Here is a 21,362-nt window from a genome sequence, read left to right as displayed (position 1 = left end):
TAATTGACAGCAACTCTTTTTATGTGGTGGAGTAATTTGCTTGGGCGTTGTCCAAAGTTTCTGATGCGTAGTATAAAACGTGGGGAACCCGGTCTTTTCTCTGTCCTAAAACAGCTCCAACAGCAGTCTTACTGGCGTCACACATTATCTTGAATGGTAAACTCCAATCTGGTGGCTGAATAATGGGAGCAGAAATAAAAAGATTTTTCAGCACATCAAAAGCCTTCTTGCAGTCTTCATTGAACTCAAACTCAACATCCTTTTGCAACAAGTTGCACATGGGGACTGATATCTTCGAAAAATCTTTTATAAACCTCATGTAAAAACTTGCATGACTAAGAAAGGAACGCACTTCCCGAACATTCTTCAGGTAGGGTAAGCTTTTTTATAACATCTATTTTTGCTTTGTCGACTTCCAAACCTCTTTTTGAAACAATATGACCAAGAATCAGACCTTGGTCAACCATAAAGTGACATTTTTCAAAATTTAAAACCAAGTCTGTTTCAATACATCTTTGCAAAAATTTTATGAGGTTTTTCAAACAAATATCAAAGGAGTCTCCATAGACGGTAAAATCATCCATGAAGACTTCTATGGTATTCTCGACATATTCAGAATATATACTAACCATACAGCTTTGAAAGGTAGCGGATGCGTTGTAGAGTCCAAAGGACATACACCTATACATGAATGTCCTGAATGGGCAGGTGAAGATTATTTTCTCCTAGTCTTCTGGAGCAACTGGAATCTGATGGAAACCTGAGAATTCATCCAAACAACAGTAATGGGATTTTCCAGCAAGCCTCTCTAGCATCTGATCTATGAATGGGAGAGGAAAATGATCTTTCCGGGTGGCTGTGTTTAATTTTCTGTAATCGATACAAACGTGCCATCCATTATGAACTCGAGTTGGAACCAGCTCTCCTTCTTTGTTTTCTACCACTGTCACCCCAGCCTTCTTGGGTACAACTTGAACTGGGCTGACCCATTTGCTGTCAGATATTGGGTATATCATCCCAGCATCCAATAACTTCATACTTCTTTTTTAACCACCTCCATCATTGGTGGGTTTCATCTGCGTTGGGCTTCCCGTGATGGCTTATAATCTTCTTCCATCAAAATTTTATGAATGTAGAGAGATGGGATGAGTCCTTTGATGTCTGCAATAGTCCACTCAATTTCACTTTTATACTCCTTTAAAATTCTGATCAGCTCTAACTCTTCTTTTTCTGACAACTTGTTGGATATGATAAATGGGAATGTTTCTTTTTCTCCAAGATATGCATATTTCAGATGTTCTGGAAGTGTATTCAGCTCCAAGATGGGAGCTTGCACTACAGAAGGAAAAAACTTGGAGTTAGAAACTGGTAATTTAAGATTTTGGGTACCATACCTCAACTTTCTCTGCTGGTCCATATGGGCTGCCATCTCTTGAACTTCTCTGTCAACCACATAATTTTCTGATAAAACCTGAGCTGCATTAATAGACAAATTTGTGTCGAGCACTAATGCTAGTGACTCACAGTTAGCAATCTCAAAATATTCTGCAGATAATGGTTCAATTACATCAATAAAATTAAGGGCTGAAACATCATCAGGATAACGCATGGCGTCATAAATATTGAAGTTGATAACTTCACCATCAAATTCCATTGAAAGGGTACCATCATAAACATCTATTTTGGTTCTGGCAGTTTTTAAAAATGGTCTCCCCAAAAGAATGGAACCTGAATTTGGTGAGTCATCATCTTTCATATCTAAAACATAGAAATCAGCTGGAAAATGAGTTCATTCACTTGAACCAAAACGTCTTCCAACACACCTTTTGGGTGCACCAGAGAATGATCAGCTAACTGAATGATGACTCCAGTTCTTTTTAATGGCCCTACCCCGATAGTTTTAAAAAGTGAATATGGCAAAACATTTATAGAAGCTCCTAAGTCGAACATAGCTCGTGGCAGTGAAAGGTTCCCTAACTTGCAAGGAAAAGTAAATACTCCTGGATCCTTACACTTTGGGGGTAGCCTTTTCTGTAAAACAGCTGAAACATTCTCGCTTACTTTAACTGTTTCATTTCCTTTAAATTTTCTTTTTGAAGTACATAACTCTTTTAAAAATTTAGCATATCGGGGTAGTTGTTTAATTGCATCAAGAAGGAGAATGTTTACCTCAACCTTTCTGAAGAAATCCATAATGTCTTTGTCTTCCTTTTCTTTTTTCGTGTTTTTCAGTCTTGAGGAAAGGAGGAGGGGTAATTTTTACTTCAGCTTCAGCAGGTCTATCTTTTTTCTACACTTCTTTAGTTGCCTCAGATTCTTGCTCAACCATAATCTCTTCTTCCTCATCTTCTTGCTGATCTGGTCCTTTGTAGTTTTTACCACTTCCGAGGGTGACAGCACAAGCATTGTGCTTCGAGTTTTTCTCAGTCTGAGATGGGAATTTTCCTTGTGTTTGTGCTTCTAGTTTTCTCATAGAGTTTGCGAGTTGTGATACTTGTTGCTCCATATTTTTGATGTTGGACTTTGTTTCATTCTGGAAAGCTTGGGTACTGGTAGCAAGACTTTTAACTATGTCTTCCAAAGACATGCTGGAAGTACTAGCTTGTGACTGAACAGGTGGTTGCTGAAAGTTGCTTTGGTGCTGATTTTGATGGAAAGGTTGTTGAAATCCAGGTGGAGCTTGGTATTGGTTCCTTTGCTGGAAGTTCTGTTGAGGTCTTGGCTGGAAATTGTTATTTTGAGGCCCTCCCCAAGCTTAGTTGTTGCGATGCTGATAAAATGGTCTTTGCTGAAATCCTCCCATAGCTTGCACAGATTCATTATCTTCTTGAAGTAGCGGGCACATATCAGTTGGGTGCCCGGTTTTGCAGCAGATCCCGCAAGGTTTGACATTTGGCTCAATACCTTTTTCTTTTGTCAAAAAAAGGACAGCTTTAGTCAATTCTGAAATCTGGGATTCCAGGTGGGCATTACTCATCTCCTTGACTCCTCTTGGCTTGTTTGGGTACCACTCTTCTTCAGTTTCTGAATGTTTTGATTCATTAGCCAACTTCTTGATTAATGCCCTGATCTCTATTGGTCTCATGTCTGCAAGTGACCCTCCACTTGATGCATTTATAAGTTGCCTCTCCATGGGTATCAATCCTTCGCAGAAACACTGATATAACTGATAATCACTAATGCCATGTTGAGGGCATCAAACCAGCAACTTCTTGAAACGCTCCCAATAAGTGTGGAGAGCCTCTCTTTTGCCTTGCTTTATACCAAGAATCTCTCTACGCAGGTTTGACACTTTCGCCTCAGGGAAATATTTTTCTAGAAAAAGTTTGGCGAGTTCATTCCAGCTTGTTATTGAACCAGACGGAAGGTCATATAACCACTCCTTTGCTGCATCTTGAACTGAAAAAGGAAACACCCTTAGTTTGATCTGGTCTTCAGTAACTACGTGGGGTTTCATTCCAGAACATACGACATGGAATTCCTTGAGAAATTTGTGAGGGTCTTCATTCTCAAGGCCTCAGAACGGGGGCAACAGATGGATTAAACCGGATTTGAGCTCAAAGTTCTGAGCTTCTGGAAAGGTGATACACAGGGGTTGCTGGGTTACCTCTTGTGTTGCCTATTCGCGGAGAGTCTTTTCAGCATCGTCTCCGTTTTCGCTCATGATAGATTCTATTTCGGTTTCAGAAGAATGTGTGAGTTCAGGTTTGTCTGAAGATGATGATGAGTATGTTTTGAATGGGCTGTTAATGGGTGAATTAGGTGGTGCTTTTGGAAAAGGTTGAAATGAGGCTTCAGATTCGTTCCACAAGGGAGTGCCTTGTGGTGTGGGTATTTTGTAATGTGAGAGCGGGGAAGAGGCCAAGGTTCATGCTTGTTGTTTCCGAAGTTTTGCCTCCTTTTTAGCTTCCTAGCAGTCTTCTCACTCTCTGGATCAAAAATTAGATCACCTATACGTGAAGATCTTGGCATAAAACTATTAGTGTTTACCGTGTCCCCGACAACGATGCCAATTTGTTAAAACCGCTGTCGCGCACGATTTAAACAAATAAAATATAAATAAAAGTGCTCTATTGCACTACCAGGTAGTACAGGTAAGCAGGGTCGGATCCTCAGGGACACATCCTAAAGTTTACACCTCTTTGCATAAGGCGTGAACTAATTCTTGATGAGTGCAATAAACATAAAAGGGAGGGGGGGAGTTTATTTCTGAAAATTGGACTAATAAAAATCGAAAATGTCAAAAGAATAACTAAATTTAAAGTGATGAAAATTCAAATAAGAGAAAGCAATTCCATTTTCGCGGTGACTCCCCTGATCATATAATTAACCTTCAACACAATGTTTGATTGTGCACTTGTTCAAACTGGTACTGAAGTTCATTAACAAGCTGTAATGACCTCTATTACAAAAATTATTTAATCAAAATAAGTTCTTTGAATTAAACCTAACTTTTTATGTAATCAACCAAACAAGCTCTTGATTAACAAAGAAAAGTTGCATTAAACATAATATAATTTCCTAGTAAAGTTCAATACCCCTCATAAGCTCGGAGGCGTTAAAACTTGTTTGATCATTTCATATTAGAGTTAACCCTAAACGCAGAATTAATCTAATATATGTCACTTTTTACTAATTAGTCTAGACAATTACGGATCTAAACAATTAGATGACTAGAATGATTCACAAACAATTTAAGTGGCCAACAGAAATTGAAATAAAAATCAAACATTCAATTAAACACAGAATTGATCAAACTAAACAGTAATCATAGTCAAACATAGTGCCTAATGATTAATCATACGAAAAGGTTATGTCTTGCGAAACTGAAATTTGTGTTTTTAGCCAGACATGGCTAAAAACGAATTACAAACAGTAGAAAATAGAGTCTAAACGATGAATCTTACTAAACAATGTAAAGAAATTGAATCGTCTCCTTTAGATCTGTGTTCTTCACTTGAAACCCTCTGAAAATTGCCTTAGAATCACCAGGAATTGCCAATTAGGGTTACTGGATGAGTATGGGGATCTATTTATACGTCTGGCTGTAAAAACGTCGTACCTGCGATCGTATAGAGCTATACCTGCGATCGCATGTTTCACCCAAAACGTACCATGGGCCTTTTAAATGAAGTACATTACCATTTCGAAGCATTTTGGCCAACCTGCGATTGGAAAGGCACAACCTGCGATCGCATGTATCTCTTTTTCCAAGTCTAATGAATTTTTGGCATGAAAAAACCATGAAGCGAGGCTGCGACCCAACCTGCGATCGTAAAGGCATACCTGCGATCGCAGGTTTTCATTTTTCGGCTCTTTTGATCGTCGTTCCTCCTTCCAAGCAGTTCTTGATCATTTCTCAGCATCCTTCCTCGGTCTAGACTCTAGTTAACCTCCAATGCATCCATTAACGCATCCTGAACTCGCAATCATCCATATGCTCCAAGTACCCTGAAAAGTCATAACAAAAGTGAGCAGTACGGGCATTCTACAAAATAATCACGAAAATGAAATACATAAGAATAATCGGGAGTTAGTTAGCATTTTATAACAAAATACCAAGGAAATTGTGCTAAAAGATGCATATAAAATGCATCTAACAATCATGAACCGTCACATCCATCAGATATTTTTCTTTTCCCAATCGGATAAGAACCGTCACAAGTTTTGTTCCCATACAAGTACACCATGTGTTTTGTTACCAATGAAGAACAAATATGTTGGTATGGAGGCAAGGCTCATTCGTTTATGGGATTGTGAAGCGAAATCATATGCCAGACTTTGCAAAATCTAAGTTTCGAGTTGGTAATACCCAAAACCTCAAGGATTTTATTGCTTTCGTGTGCCAAAGAATGAGATAGAAGCAATAATAAAAAATGGTAAGAATTGTGATATCAAAAATCCTTTTGATATGAAAATAGATTGATCTCGGGCAAAAATCTCTTCATTCGACAACAAGAGAGATGAAGAATTGCTTGTGTAGTGTCCCTTGAATTAAAATCGAATACTCGTTGATGAGAATCAAAGGGCTTCTTTTTTCCTTTGGTTTCGAAGGTTGTTTAAATTTTACACAAGATCACAACTTAACACAAGTGTGATTCCGTTGTGCAAAATTACTTGGATGACCAGTGTAGTCATGAACAAGTATGGTTGGTGATGATTATAAGTAACAAAAGTTCAAAGAAGGTATTCAAACGGAAAACTCATCCCAAAAAAATGAAAAACTGGATCTTTGTGGGAAAAAACGTCTTGGTATTAGAACATTTTATCAAGATCACACAGTACGAATGGAAATGAGATCTTGAATATTAAAACAGTACCTTGAAACAAATATTTCGCGAAAATCTTGAACAAGAATGTTCACCGTTAATTCTTTGTAGTTAAAGATTTTTGGGTTTCACGTTCATCTTGGAAAAATGATTCGGGATCATAAAATCCTGGTAGGTTTCGACCTGAGATGTCTTGGGTATGTGACATAGTGTGTGATCGTGAAAGAAATTTTGGGTGAAAAAGATTTGGTGAAAGAAATCATTGTACCTCTGCTAAAAATTTGGACCAAGTAGAAAACTCTTAAATCATCATGAGAAGTGTAAGGTAGCTCGTCGACTAATGTGAATACAGCCTGATTGGCAAGAAACTTTCGTGTGAAAGGTTTCATTAAGGCTTCGAACACAAAGAGTCATTGAGGCTTTGAGGACAACATGTTGTAGCATGCTTCTAGAGACACTTAACTAGTACATAGTTTCGAATAATATATGTTCCCTTGATGAATATTCTCATGTGGCATGCGAAAGAGCATCATGTTGTTACAATAAGATTCCAACGAAAAAAATTTGTATTTTTGTATTTATCAAAGAAAAAACAAATTTATGAAAATCTTTTTGGATTTTTGATTTTTGAAAAAACAAAAACAAAAATAAGAAAATCTTTTTGGATTTTTGATTTTTGAAAAAACAAAAACAAAAATAAGAAAAGCAATTTGTTTTGTTTTTGAATGTTGGACCGGATTGTTACATATGCGAATTGCGCTTTGAGAATTACAATATGAAGGTATTTTCTTCATGTTGATTTCATAATCGCGCCATTGGCTTTGAATCCAAATCACTTGTGATGTGTATGCAGCAACAGCGATATATTCTGCCTCAGCTGTCGAACTAGAAACACAAGTTTGCTTTTTCGATTGCCAACTCACAAGTTTCCTGTCCAGAAACTGACACCCTCCATTTGTGCTCTGTTGACCCAATTGACATCCACCCAGGTCCGCATCAGAAAATGCTTGGATAAAGAATCATGTCTTTGAAGGATACCACAATCCTAACGAAATTGTACCTTTGAGGTATCGAAAGATATTCTTGACTGCAGTAAGATGGGGTTCTTTGGGATTTGATTGGTACATGGCACAGTTACATACAACAAGCATAATATCAGGTCGACTTGCAGTTAAATACACAAGCGAACCAATCATGCTCCTATACGTCTTGAGATCCACAATAGGAGGAAGGATCTATAATATCTGGTCAACTTGCAGTTAAAGTAACCTTTGACCTCACTCTTCCTTTCTTTAACCTCCAATTTTTTGAATTGTCTTTCGGAAATGATCTTTGTGAAAGATTTAGAAAACGATTTTAATACTGGTTTTGATAACCAACACTATTTTGTTGAAAAACTTTTCGATTTTGACCAAAACTTCTTTGTCCATGACTTTGACCAAAAATCATTTGTTCATGATTTTGAGCAAAACTCCTTTTTTCATGATTTTGAGCAAAACTCATTTGTTCATGATTTTGAGCAAAACTCGTTTTTTTATGATTTTGAGCAAAACTTCTTTTTCAATTTTTGTAAACCATTTTGTCGAAAGTTATTTTGGATAAAGTTTCAACTCCTTTGAAAATCATTTTGTTTTTGAAATTGTTTATTTTGAAAATTCTTGGCATTTTGTGAAAACTTCTTTGTTGTTTCAGGAGATTTTTGTTTAAAAACCATTTGTTTGTGAAAAGCTTTTTCATTTTTCCAATAGACTTTATTTTGTGCTTTTGATTTCGAAAGTCCTTCATCAGAAGCCAAATTTTCTACTCCTCTTTTGAAAGTTTGTGTTTTTACCTTTTGATGTTTTGGATCATTAGGTAAAGAATCAACACATTTTTCTTTGTTTTTATTATCAACAATAGATGTTTCTGTTTTCACAACCCAAACACGTTTTGTTTTATTTTGTTGTCAGAATTTTTTTGAGTTTTTGTTCAAACCATTTTCGACTGTGTTTTGATTCGAATAAAATCCATCTTACGTCACACTCACATTGTCTTCATTTACCAACTTGTTCAATTCAGGAGCTACATTATCACCATTTCCTTTGGTAACAAATACTTGATTTGGAAACACAACATCTTCTGAATCCTTGAACCTAGGATAAACCACTGCATTTGATTCAAGATAAAGTTTTCCTTTGTCTTTCAACACTCTCGTGTACTCCTTTGAATCTTCAAAGACTTGATCTACCAAAACTCTTGGAATTGGTTTCTCATTCAAAACTTCATCCTCATCACTCACATAATCCTCAGCCACAACATAATCATGAGAATCACAGGTTTTGGATGTCGAAGATTGATCATTGTTTACTTTCGACATTGAATCAATACATTCTTTGCCTTTAGCCATTAAATTGAATAATGACAGACAATCATGAGCAATCGACACATTCCTCTTCCTCAATTTCACTGACATTGTCAGACTTATTTTCAATATCAGCAAAAAAAATTGAGAACCAAGTGTCGATTTCTCAGTCATGTTCAAAATATTGACTTGTTCATTTTTTGTTAAGGTCTCATTCACAATTTTCACTAGATCATCAGCATTCAAAAATTCATTAATATTTACAATACCATATGCATAAGAATCATTTGGAATTTTATCATAATCTGCTATCTTACTTTCATAGTCATATGTGGTTTCGTTTATCTGTTCTCTTTTTAAAGCAAGAAAAGGAAGTAGCTTTCGATGCTGTTCACCACAAATCCCAGCCGAATGATAAAGTTTAGTTAATTTCACATACAACCTTATAGCAATATTACAATAGATGTTTCGTTGTTTTACAAGAATAATATTGTCCATTCGAATAGAGTCTCTATCTATCAAAAGATTAGTAATCCTTAAATCTAGAGATTCTACTAAACCCTTCTTTTCTTATAGTTTATTCTTAGCTTCCTAATAGAGGGTTTTGGAATTTTCTGCTTCACTACTCATGGAGATTAACATGTCATTAATATAAGAACACGTATTATCAAAATCAGATAAAACATCATTAAAAGAAGATGAAGGAATTTTAGATGAGATTAGAAGATCACGTACCTTTGCCGTCATTGGTGATTTGATTTCATCCTTCGACACAAAGCATAAGCCTTCAATTATAATTTCTTCATCATCCTCACTCTCGTCGTCAATCTCCTTCATCTTCACATACAATGCACCATGTATGGGATGACGCATTTCCTCATCATCTGATCCCGAAGACAAGATTTGATAAGTGCCCACTTCTTCATCATCTCCTCTAGAAATCAGGGAAACACCTTCTCTTCGAGATCGAATCTCCTCAATCTTCTCAACATAATAAGCCTCATCTTTAACTATCTCCTCCTTCTCTTCCTTCTTTCTTAGAATACAATATTTTTCTAAGTGATTGTAACCATTTCAGTAGTAACACTTATATCAAGAATCATCCTTCAACTTGAATTCCTTCTTCTTCTCATTTGAACTCTCCACCTATTTCTTTTCTACCTTTACCGCTTCGTTCATAGATTTCCCAGTCGAAGATACACCCTTGCCCTCATAATTATTCTTGAACTTCCCATTAAATTGCTTCTTAAAGAATTTATTGACCTTATTGTTTGAGTAATATGCAACTGCTTCATCATCAGAGTTAAACAAGAATCCTTCATCGTTATCCTTAGCTTCTTCTTCGAATTCAGATTGCTTTGTCGTAACTTTCGACACCAATGCCAAAGGTCCTCCTAGACTAAATTTACTTTCTTTAGCAATATCATTGATCTCACTCTCATGTGCTTTCAAGACATTATATTGATTTTCAAGAGAGTAACCATCAAAGCTTTCTTGTGTCTTGATCATCAAACTAATATTTCTCCATTCCTTTCTTAAACCCATGAGAAAGATGAGATTGAACTCTATTAATGAACATGTTGATGGGTTTCGAGCAATACATCATTCCTATGGTGTACATGCAAACCCTAATAGCTTTTGGATCTAGTTTGTCTAATGAACATGCAATTGAATATCCAAAGCTATAAACCCTATATCTATCTAATAAGAACTGAAATAAGGGTTTAGTAATTACCTTTGATTGTTATATAGTAATAACAATCAATTCCTTGCTTTGATTGGCTTCAGAAAGCTTAGTGCCTCAAGTGTTGCACCTCTAATGGAGTCACAAACACCACTAAGCAATTTAGATGAAGAGGGAGGAGAGAGGAGGCACCAAAAATGGCTGGAAACCCTAAAGGATTACTTTTTCACGTTTTTAGGGCTTAAGGGTCCTTTATATACATGTAGGCTATTAGGGTTTACAACTAGGAAACCCTAATCTGGCTGCTTAAGCCCTAAGCAGCCCATGGACTCCTTTAACATATCCCTTGGACGAATTCCTTATGGGCTTCCCATAGAATTCGTCTAACTTATATTATTTAGGTAATCCATAGCCCAATTGCAATTATCTTATAATTACAAATCCAGTCCCCTAAGTTTAATTAATCTCTTTTAGCCACTAAATTAATTCTTAATTAATTCTTGACTAATATTAATTAAATAATATGATTTCTCTTTTAATATATTATTCTTATAATATATTAATAAATCATAATTAAACCTTTCTCTCTTTAATTCATCCTACATATTGCTATGGTGAAGGCAACCCAAAAGGACCATGCTCATAATCGGGTCAAGTACATACCAAAATAGTTATGGACTTAGACACTAATCCAACATATGTCACTTCATAGCGAGAACACTTAAAGATCAATTCATTCAATCGATCATAGTATGATTCGATTGATTTTGTTTCCTTCTGCTTGAATTCTCCCAACTCTAGCAAGCATTGTTTGACTGAAATCTTCTTTGTCTTCTTATTTCCTTCATATTTCTCCTTCAGTGTATCCTTTGCAGTTTCACATCATCGAATATAATTATAAACTACTGGTGGAAGAGCACCACGTAATTCACGTAAACATTTCTTATCGTTTTCTTGCATCTTGACTCTTCTTGTGATCATGTCCTCAGCAGTTGCAGACGTACCTACAACGACTAACATATCTTGACTAAATGATCCTCTTATTATATATCTCATCAGATCTTCATCAATACCATTCAGATAATCTTGCATTATGTAAACCCATTGCTCATAATACTTCAGAATCAACATCAGAATCTTTGTTGATGATCCGAGCAAGTGAGAGAAATTAGTCATCGTGTTCATACTGAAATTCGCCATTGTTGTACGGATTTTGAAGAAAAAGAATTCTTGATTCAAATAGAAATCTAAGAAAGAAATCAGTCAGAGATTGATCAGAAATCAATCGATCTAACACACAGAGTGCGGAATCAACTCAATACAATCAATTGACACCTGTTTCCTGATTCAATTTGCGAAAGATTTTGAATGGAAGAGATAGATTCAAAAAAATGAAAAATTACAAGAAAACTTCAATCGATTGAGTGAATCCTGCTCTGATATCAATTGATGTGAGTTAGAGATTGATTAAGAACACAATTGATTCAATAAAAGTTGTAAATGGACACGAGATCTAAATAAGATCTGTTTGGCTTGATTATAGTCTAAAGAGTACAAGAAAGAATTTCGAGTATAAGAGAAAATGACGTTCAAATCATAACCCTCTACTCTATGTACTTACCCTATTTATAGGGTACAACAGACTAACCAAAAATTACAAGGATTAGACATTATGTATCGAAATTGAACTGCCTTGTAAAAAAGATAATGTGTCGAAACCATTCTACTTTCGACACCTTACATACACAGACTACTTTCGACTTTTCACTATACACATTCGAACCAACATTGTCTTTGTAGTAGAGGTCCCCCACTGCGTATACCTAGACTATCATACTTTTCTTCTTAAGCTTGCATCAACAGTTGTGTCAGATCAACAATGTTGATCAGTAGCCTTCGCTCCTTAAGATGTTTGCATCTTTACATTTATAACTAGTTAATCAATGTCTTCGAGAACCCACCCTTTCGATCAAAGGTATTCAGACTGCACATCTCACCAGTAGCTTCGGACCAATAGTTGAAAAACCAGAAGTCTCGTACTAAAAACCTCTTTGCATCAAAAGAATACTTCAAAAGTCCTACGTCAAGAGTGTTGGTTTATCAGCATATTCTTTAACACAACAAAGATTTTTCAACAGAGTTTTATCAGTCTTTTTATATTTATTTGTATAGTAAAACAACAAAATCATTGAGTATACATGAGTAGAAAGTTTATTTTTTAACTTTTGTTTTTGTGCACATATCAAAGGGGAGTTTGCAATTCTCTAGCATATCCCATAGATTCTCATGCCCGAATTGATGACTAATTTTGATCTTATTTTCTTTTCGATCAAAATAGGGGATAATCATGATCATCTAGAAGAAATATGTAATATTAAAGTTTTGATTTTTGAAGAAATCTGAGAAAAGGATATTAATTAGTATTTTGGCTCTGCTAACTATTCTTGGTGTATTATCTATATGTTAAGTAAAATGGAAGCCAAGATAATAGCCATGAATGAAGTATGATTCTTGGTTTGGAATCAAAATAGAGATTTCATATCCTAACTCCAAATTATTTGGTAATCATTCTTTTGATTTTTCACATGATACATTTGGATACTCGCATTTGTAGCATACGTTCTCTTAAATAACATATATGACATGCTATAAGATTAGAATTTTGAATCCTTTGTGTGATTTCACGATCTAATCTTATACTTGATAAATAGGTTTTATGATCAGTTAAAAGATTGGACTTTCACTTTTGTACTTTGGAGTTGCCTAAGCCTCTAAAGTTGATAGACCTTCGATGGAACCAGATTCAAGATCACAAAAGTTTTTTAGCATTTGATTATCATTATAATATCATTTTTACCATTTAATTTGTTATTCAGATGTTCAACCTATATCACCATGTTTATATCCCTCATAGTTCCTGATCATTTAGGGAGAGATTGTTAGAGTTGGAAATTACCTACAATGATGAGTGATTGTTAGATGCATTTTATATGCATCTATTAGCATGTTTTTGTCAGTGTTTTCTTACAAAATGCTAGCTATTTGTTGTTTTAATATGAATTGTGTATTTCTCATTATTTTCATAGAATGCCCATACTACTCACTTTTGTTATGATTTTTAGGGAAAATTAGCACGGATTGAGAATATGACACTTTAAGGATGCGCTAGATGGAGCATTCGAGCCAAATTGGACTAGGAACTTATGAAGGATGTTGAGGAATGCGTGGAAGCTGCTTTAATCAAGCAAAAATGAATGTTTTGCGCAAAGTACAAGGAATTCGATCATGCTTCCACTGGAAACACAATCGTGTGAAAGCATCGAAGATTGTTTGTGTCATTTTGAAGTCTAAAGAAGTAAAAGCAAAATTTTGATCGTATTATGCCCTTAAACACGATCGTGTTAATGTATCGAAGTTCAGAAATTTCTCGAAAATCAGTTGAATGCCTAACACGAGCCTGATATGATCGAAATCCAAAAATTTCGATCATCCTTTACTCTTTATTCGATCGTATTTTACTCTTTATTTGATAGTGTTTTTCTAAAATGTGTCAAGAATGGCAACATACTTCATTAAACGAGTTATGGACATGTTTTCGAGATAACACGATCATGTCCCATGAAAACACGATCTTGTAATATGCCGACGACTATTTGGACGTATAAATAGCACTTTATAACATTCATGTCACCCTAAATTTGAGCAGAGATAAATCTTGACTACATAGATGCAATTTTCTGAAGATTCCAAGTGCAAACGAAGATCTAAAGAATGCGATCTGATATGTATCATCAGTTTAGAAAGATTAGACAATTAGTACCATATTTTATCTTATGTAATTCGTTTTTAGCAATGTCGGGCTAAAACCCTTGATTTCGGTTTTGCAAAAGACTCAACTTTTCATGCAAGTAATCATTAGGCATGATTTTTGGTTGGTTTACTGTTTAGTTTCATCAGTTTTATGTTTAATTGAACGTTTGATTTGGATGCAATTTCTACTGGCCATTTTAATTTCTATTGAATCATTCTAGTTAGCTGATTGTTTAGATCCATAATTATCTTTATTAATCAGTAAAAGTAACAAATATTAGATTGGTTCTGTGTTTAGAATTAACTCTAATATAAACTGATCAGACAATTCCTTACACTTCTGAGCTTGTGAGAAGTATTGGGCTTCACTGGGAATTTTACATTGTGTCTGATGCTACTTTCCTTAATTAATTAAGAGCTTGTTTAGTTAGTTCAGTAAAAAAATAAGGTTTAATTAAAAGATCTTGTTTTAGTTAAACATTTTAGTAATAGAAAATTGTTAGATTTTATTAATAGTTTGTAGTACCAGTTTAAACAATACACAACTCAAACAATCATGTTGAAGGTTATTTTTATGATCAGGAGAGCCACCGCGAAATTGAAATTGTTTTTACTTTCAGAATTTTACTCAAGTATTTTAAGTTGCATTTTCTTTTATAAATTCTCGTTTAAATTAGTTTTAATAGTCATCAACACCCAACCCCCCCCCCACTTTAATTTCTGTTAGACTAGTGTGTGCCTTACACAAGGAGGGCATAAACCTTAGGGCATGTCCCTGTGGATTCGACCCTGCTTTCCTATACTAACCCCTAGTGCATTTGAGCAACATTTTCATTCATATTATTTACTTGTTTAGGCGTTGCGACATGCTTCTAATAGTGATAGTTAGCTTAGAATATTCTCTTGTATGTAAAAACATATTCCTTCCATTACTATATATATTGGATGAATAATCATTTGTGAGTGTACACCTCAATGTGATACTTGGATAGTGATAGTATGGTAGATCATATGAATCATAATATATCTCGATTATCTTCATTATTATTCATATTTCACACCTGCTAATCATTCATTGGATCCTAAATTTGGATTTACCCACAAATAAAGGCGTTGTATAAGGTTGGTTCTCAATAATGGTATGGTTTTGGTGTTGGTGAACGGGTTATCAGCATATGAATTTAAAATTAAAAGAGGACTTAAGTATGGTGATCCATTACCCTCTTTTTTATGGAATCTCTAGATATTATCATCGAAGAATTAATTTCTTGTAATATGTTATACGGGGAAAATATAGGCTTTCACGAGCATAAGGTCTTCTACTTATTTTATATGGATAATTCCTATCAAGTTAAATGTTTTAGCTTGGAGCTTATGTTTGAAAATGTTGCCTACGAGATCAAACTTGGTTAAGAAGAGGGTAGATATCAATTAGGTTAGATGACAGCTGTGTGATCTCCAAAACATCATCAGACCCCAAAAGTCATGATTATTGAACATATTTTCATTAATTTTTTGGTAGCTATGTCTAATTTCCGCCCATAGGGATGAAAGATCTGGTATACCTAAGAGTCATTATAGAATGATATTAGTAATAAAATATAATCTTATAGGGTCACACCTTAAGCCAAGTTACCACTAACTGATTACTTATGAGAGTAATTTTGATTATTAATAAATATTAACACTTGTATTTAATTGGAAAACATCATTTCATGAAAATAAATAGTTACCAATATATTGAGAATTATTGTTTCTAGGAAATAATAATAAAAGAGAATAAAAACTAGCTTAATATCATATAGTATGAATATTAATGTTGTGTACAATGTTTTAGCCACTTTGAGTAACCATTAAGTTTGTTTCCAACTAGCTAGTTATGGGTTAAATAAAAACCACTTAGATTTTGTCTTCTTTCTCGTTATGGCCGAAAATGACAAGAGTAAGGCTTAGGATTGCTTTTGATTTGTTTAATACTTGATCCCATGCTTCTTACATGTTAACAGTTTATATGATTAAAGACATGGTGCATGGAGTGTTGAAATGTTTACTCGTTTCTCCATGCTTGTAAGAAAAGAGATTTTACTTTTGCTTTATGGTCACTTCCTACGTTAGTCTAAATATATAAGCTGGTGTATGGAGTGGTTTGGAGTTAGTTTTTGGAAATTACTTCTCTTCTTCTTTTGCTCCCATTGCTGAGAATTACAAGGGCTTGTTCCCTCTCTATCTCTTGAATTTTTGGTGCACATTCTTGGTATATTAAGTTGCTTCTCTTTAAGTTACTTCTACTTGGAGTTTTAGTGTCATCTTCATCAACTTCCTAATTGCCAAAAGGAACCAAAGACTTAAAAGGTTGTAAACTTCATCTTTCGTTTGGTTATGTTTTAAACTTTCTAAGTCTTTCAAAATGATCCTTGGTGGTTTAAAATGGTTTTAGTTTATTCAAATTATAAAATGTTTCTGTTGTTAATTACATCAATTTTGTTACTAAAATTAGACTATATTTTTTAATAAAAACCCAACATGGAAGATGGAAAAACTTGGATCTGCTGACTACTACAATGATTTCATAGTAGATAACTTATGAAAAAAATGTAACATGGTACATAGGAAATGCATTAACACGAGAATTCTTATGACTTTTTGGGTCTTATGATCTTTCAGAAATAATATAGATTTTTGAGGGTCAAATTGAAATAAGTATACATTCCTAATAACATTGTTGCATGAAATATAAAATTAACTAGGTTGATTGGTTGTACAACTTTATTACTGCTATTTCATGTTTTTAATTTATATTTTCTACTAGTACCTTCTTATTTTTTATAAAAAATTTCATACCAAAAACCAAAGGAAACTATCGTTACTTTGTTATGGTAAGCCCATAAATACAACTCCATACAACTTAAGGAACTTTTTTTTCATGTTGCCAAACATAAAATATTTACATTGAATCATATTTATCTGAAATTAACACAACCTTTAAAATTATTGTTTAACAACTATAAATCAATTTTTTCACTTGTGATACTTAATTGGTCAACTGAAGAGTGATGTTAATTTTAATAGTTTAGTTAGTCGTAAATGGGTCTTTGGAAAGAATCTGTAGAAATTTCCTAAGAGTGGGTTTGACTAGAAAAGACAAAATTAATAGGGTCACTTGGGCTAAGGTACTTGCTCCAAAGGAAGATAGTTGGCTTAGTTTGGGTCCTTTCAGGCCTTAAATGTAGATTTGGTAGTCAAATGGGGGTGATGTCTGAAGGACGGGAACAATCTACTTTAGTGTCGTGTTATTAGAATTATTCATAACATCATTCAAAAACATAAAAATGTTTGTTGAAGGAAAAAATTATTGGACAGGTGAAACTGAAAGTTTCTGTATAACCATTGCAGATATTTTATCCTATAAAATTGGTATTCATAATGAAACCTTATTATGAAATGACGAATGGTTCGAAGCTATCACTTCCCTAATATGTATTCAATCAAGATGTTGAACATTACATGGTTGATGGCAAAATCTATTTGTTGGTTTGATGTGGGACTAGAAAAATCCCTAACAATGTTCTTGAGATCCAGGCGTTGGACCATTTGACTTCAACTAAGGGTTACCCATATGCGTTCAACGGTTTATGTAGCTGTAATCTTTCTTTTAAAAACAGCTTGACTGTCGAGGCATTTCATCGACGAATTGACTGCAAAATAATAGTGTTAGATGATGACCTAATTAAGTGAATTTGTTTCGTCTCACTGAAGCTCTCATGCTTCATATGGAGGGAACGTCTTGGCAGGATTCCCAAGGCTATTTCACTTCACGATTGTGGGTTTAACATCCCTTCATACATATGTTATTCTTATGTTGTAGGCGTTGAGACTGGTGACCATATTCAACTATGTAACCCATTTACGAAGAAGGGGAGAGAATGGATTTTTAGTGGTATGGCATCCCCAATCTCTAACTCTCCAATGTTGGCAAGTTTGTTAATTCTACTCCATATTGGGGTGACAGTATAAAAACAAGAACAATGTCGATAACCATAAGTTATTAAATGCTTTGGTATATATGGAAAGGACGTGATACGTAACATGGTTTTCATGTCCCTACTATGGTTGCTACTAATATAATTTCTTTTGTGTTTAATTGGTTTATAGTTGGGGTCAATGTATATATATATATATATATATATATATATATATATATATATATATATATATATGTGTGTGTGTGTGTGTGTGTGTGTGTATAGTGTAACACCCGTTTCATTTAACTTATATATTAATAAGTGAGTGATACCTTTATTAGTTGAATAAATGAGTTAAAACATGTATTATGAAAGGCGAATGTAAAACACATGTGTGTGTGTAGTTTTGAGGATGTATAATGTATACCCTTTGGTATATGGGATTATAATAAAAAATATAACCCTTTATAGTTGATGAAATCAAAGAGAAAGTTGTAGTTAACTCAAATACAAACACGTGTATATAAATATCATCGATATCTGAGTTCATATGAAGAAGTCATGACTATCTGAAGTTGAGATGAAAAAACTGCAAAATAACGACGCAGTTCCACAGATACTGTGACGCGGATGCACATCAGAAATAAAAATCAGGTTTTTAAAGGGCAAGTCACGATTTTTATCCCATTTATCACACACACACTTCAGAGAGAAGGGGAGGGAGTGTTTTGCGGGTTTGAGATCGAAATTGAAGACCAATTAGTAGAATCTCAAAGGGGGGGGGTATCAAGGAGTGATTCCTACGCCTTTGGTTTAGTATGGTAAGCCTCTAATTCCTTGATTAATTCCGGTTATATGGGTGATTGTTGTTAGAGGCTTATAAACCCTAGAGTTGTCGTATGTTTGATTAAATTGTAACTTCAAAGGTTTGAGCTTGGTAACATGATTAGAGTATGATTTTATGCTTAAACCTTGAAATTAAGCTTGTAATCAAGATTCAGTGAAATGTATATGTGGATTATGATTGACTTTGATGAGTTATATGTGGATTATAATTGATTTTGATTTGGTAACATGATTAGATGAATTAATTCGTATAGATGAGTTATATATGGATTATAATTGATTTTGACTTGATGGATTAAGAATTTGATTAAGTCTTACTTTAAGGACTTGTACCTTAAGCTACAGTTTTAAACTAGTATTGTGATTAGTAAATGGTGTTTAGTTTATGTCTTAAATGATTAAGATATTGAAATATTAATTCATAAAGTATGATAAAATTTTATTTAATAGTTAGTTGAGACATTAAGTCAAGTAAAAGTGACTTGTAAATGGAATAATGATATTCAATTGGCGCAATGAAGATTTAAAATGAGATTAAGAGATATAGATGAGTAATCATGGGGCTTGATGAGTTTTCCTATAAAACTTAGTATTATGAGTCTGTGAGAATGTTGAGTTAAGAATATGAATGACTTTATATCTTGAATAATGATATTAAAAAATCATATGTTATTTTGATAGTTGTCGAAGTGGAGGAAGGAGGATAGAGAATGGAAATTTAATAGTTGAAAGTAAATTCATGCCATATTTCAAGGTGATTAACTATATTTCTCTTAAACAGTTAAAATCTAGATATTTAGTGATTATTGTCTATGTGAAAAATATAATATGTTTGTTATTATTAATTGAAAACTATATGAGTAAGTTAACTAATGTAATGGAGATATATAACAGTTATTTCTATATGAGTTACTAATAAAGTGTAAATGGTGTATACATATACATATATATATATATATATATATATATATATATATATATATATATATATATATTGTTTGTTGTTGGGAAGTTTAGTGAGCTAATATAGTTATTTATGGTTGATTACTGTAATTTGGAGAGAGAGAGAGAGAGAGAGAGAGAGTATTAAATTATAGTTGTTTATGTTTAATGAGTAATATAAACCATATAAAGAGAACCTTGTGGTGACGTGTAACGAGTTTAGTGGGTCATATAATGAGTACTTCGTGATAATATCCAATAAGTAAAGTAAGATAAACAATGTATTTTGTAATAATAAGTAACAAGTATAAAATACTAAATAATGAGTATATGATGGTAATATTTAACGAATTTTTTATAATTATATCTTGAGAGTATGAAATACCACATAACGAGAACCGTGTGGTGACGAGTAAAGAGTTTAGTGGGTCACGTAATGAGTACCTTGTGACAATACCAAACGAGTATGGTGAGTCGCATAGCAATGACTTTGTGGTAATATCCTTTGATAACAATTGATATCTTATTACTGAATTATCATGTAAAAGGTAGGTTAAGGAGTCGTAAATCCATTGCCGAAATTGTTAGATGAAATAATGGTTTAAGTAGCTATAACGCTAAATTCGATTATTACTTAGCCGTATTATTGTAGCCAAGTTATATTGATTTTTAAATAACTGATAAGTGACTATAATGTCAGACTTGGTAAATTAGAGTTGTTAAGATTATAATGAGTGTGTGTATATATATATATATATATATATATATATATATATATATATATATATATATATATATATATATATATATATGCTTAGGTATTTTGTTTCTACTAACTATTGTGTGTCAGAATGCACAGAACTGGACCACCGGATGGAATAGAATCAATGGTCATGATCTGAGAGTGTATGATATTGCAAAAGTTAAATCGTTGTCTATTTTTTAAACTAAAAGAATATGATTATGTTTTTTATGCCCTGGCGAAATTAAGCTACATGAACTTGGTGTAGTGAAGCAATAGCTTTTACAACAATTTTTTTTAAAAAAAATATACGTGGACAAAGAAATGTCCAATCATAAATAAATGTAGGCATAATAATTACATTGTTTAAATCGATGTCTATGTTTAAACTAAAAGGATATATAATCATGTTTTTTAAAACATTTGAGGTCTAAACTGGAAAAAAATACAAAATATAGGGTCTTTTATGAAATAAAAATACTTAATTTCCCTTTTGGTGACCTGTTAGGGTCTAAAATAACAAGTAACATGTAAAAGTTAGGTCTTTTTCAGAAAAAAAAGATTTTAGGTCTAAAAAGAAAAAAAAATCAAAATATAAGGTCTTTTATAGAAATAACTCTTTCATCTATCACATCTTCAAACGAAATTTTAAGAATCCGGCAATTCTCTCATTGATATGATCGAATAACATCACAACTAACATTCAATAAATAGTAATTCTTGAATTCTTATCAAGAATGTAGGTTAGAATTGAACAACCGCAGTG

The 21,362-nt window shown here is 33.6% G+C and overlaps 1 protein-coding gene across 1 annotated transcript; it reads right to left on the bottom strand.

The window, feature by feature from the left end:
- Positions 1-1,072: 1,072 nt before the first annotated feature.
- On the bottom strand, positions 1,073-2,193 carry LOC145157997 (uncharacterized). Its single transcript, XM_079076963.1, has 2 exons — positions 1,824-2,193; positions 1,073-1,728 (listed from the first exon to the last, which is right to left on the bottom strand). The coding sequence occupies exons 1-2, from the start codon at positions 2,191-2,193 to the stop codon at positions 1,073-1,075; spliced, it is 1,026 nt and encodes a 341-aa protein (XP_078933089.1).
- Positions 2,194-21,362: the final 19,169 nt, after the last annotated feature.

The sequence above is a fragment of the Lactuca virosa genome, chromosome 2 (genome assembly GCF_052849685.1).
Source record: "Lactuca virosa cultivar CGN04683 chromosome 2, Lactuca_virosa_CGN04683_v6, whole genome shotgun sequence".
Taxonomy (NCBI): Eukaryota; Viridiplantae; Streptophyta; class Magnoliopsida; order Asterales; family Asteraceae; genus Lactuca; species Lactuca virosa.
The sequence above is the reverse complement of the archived record's forward strand: the minus strand, read 5'-3'. Positions and strand labels throughout refer to the sequence as shown.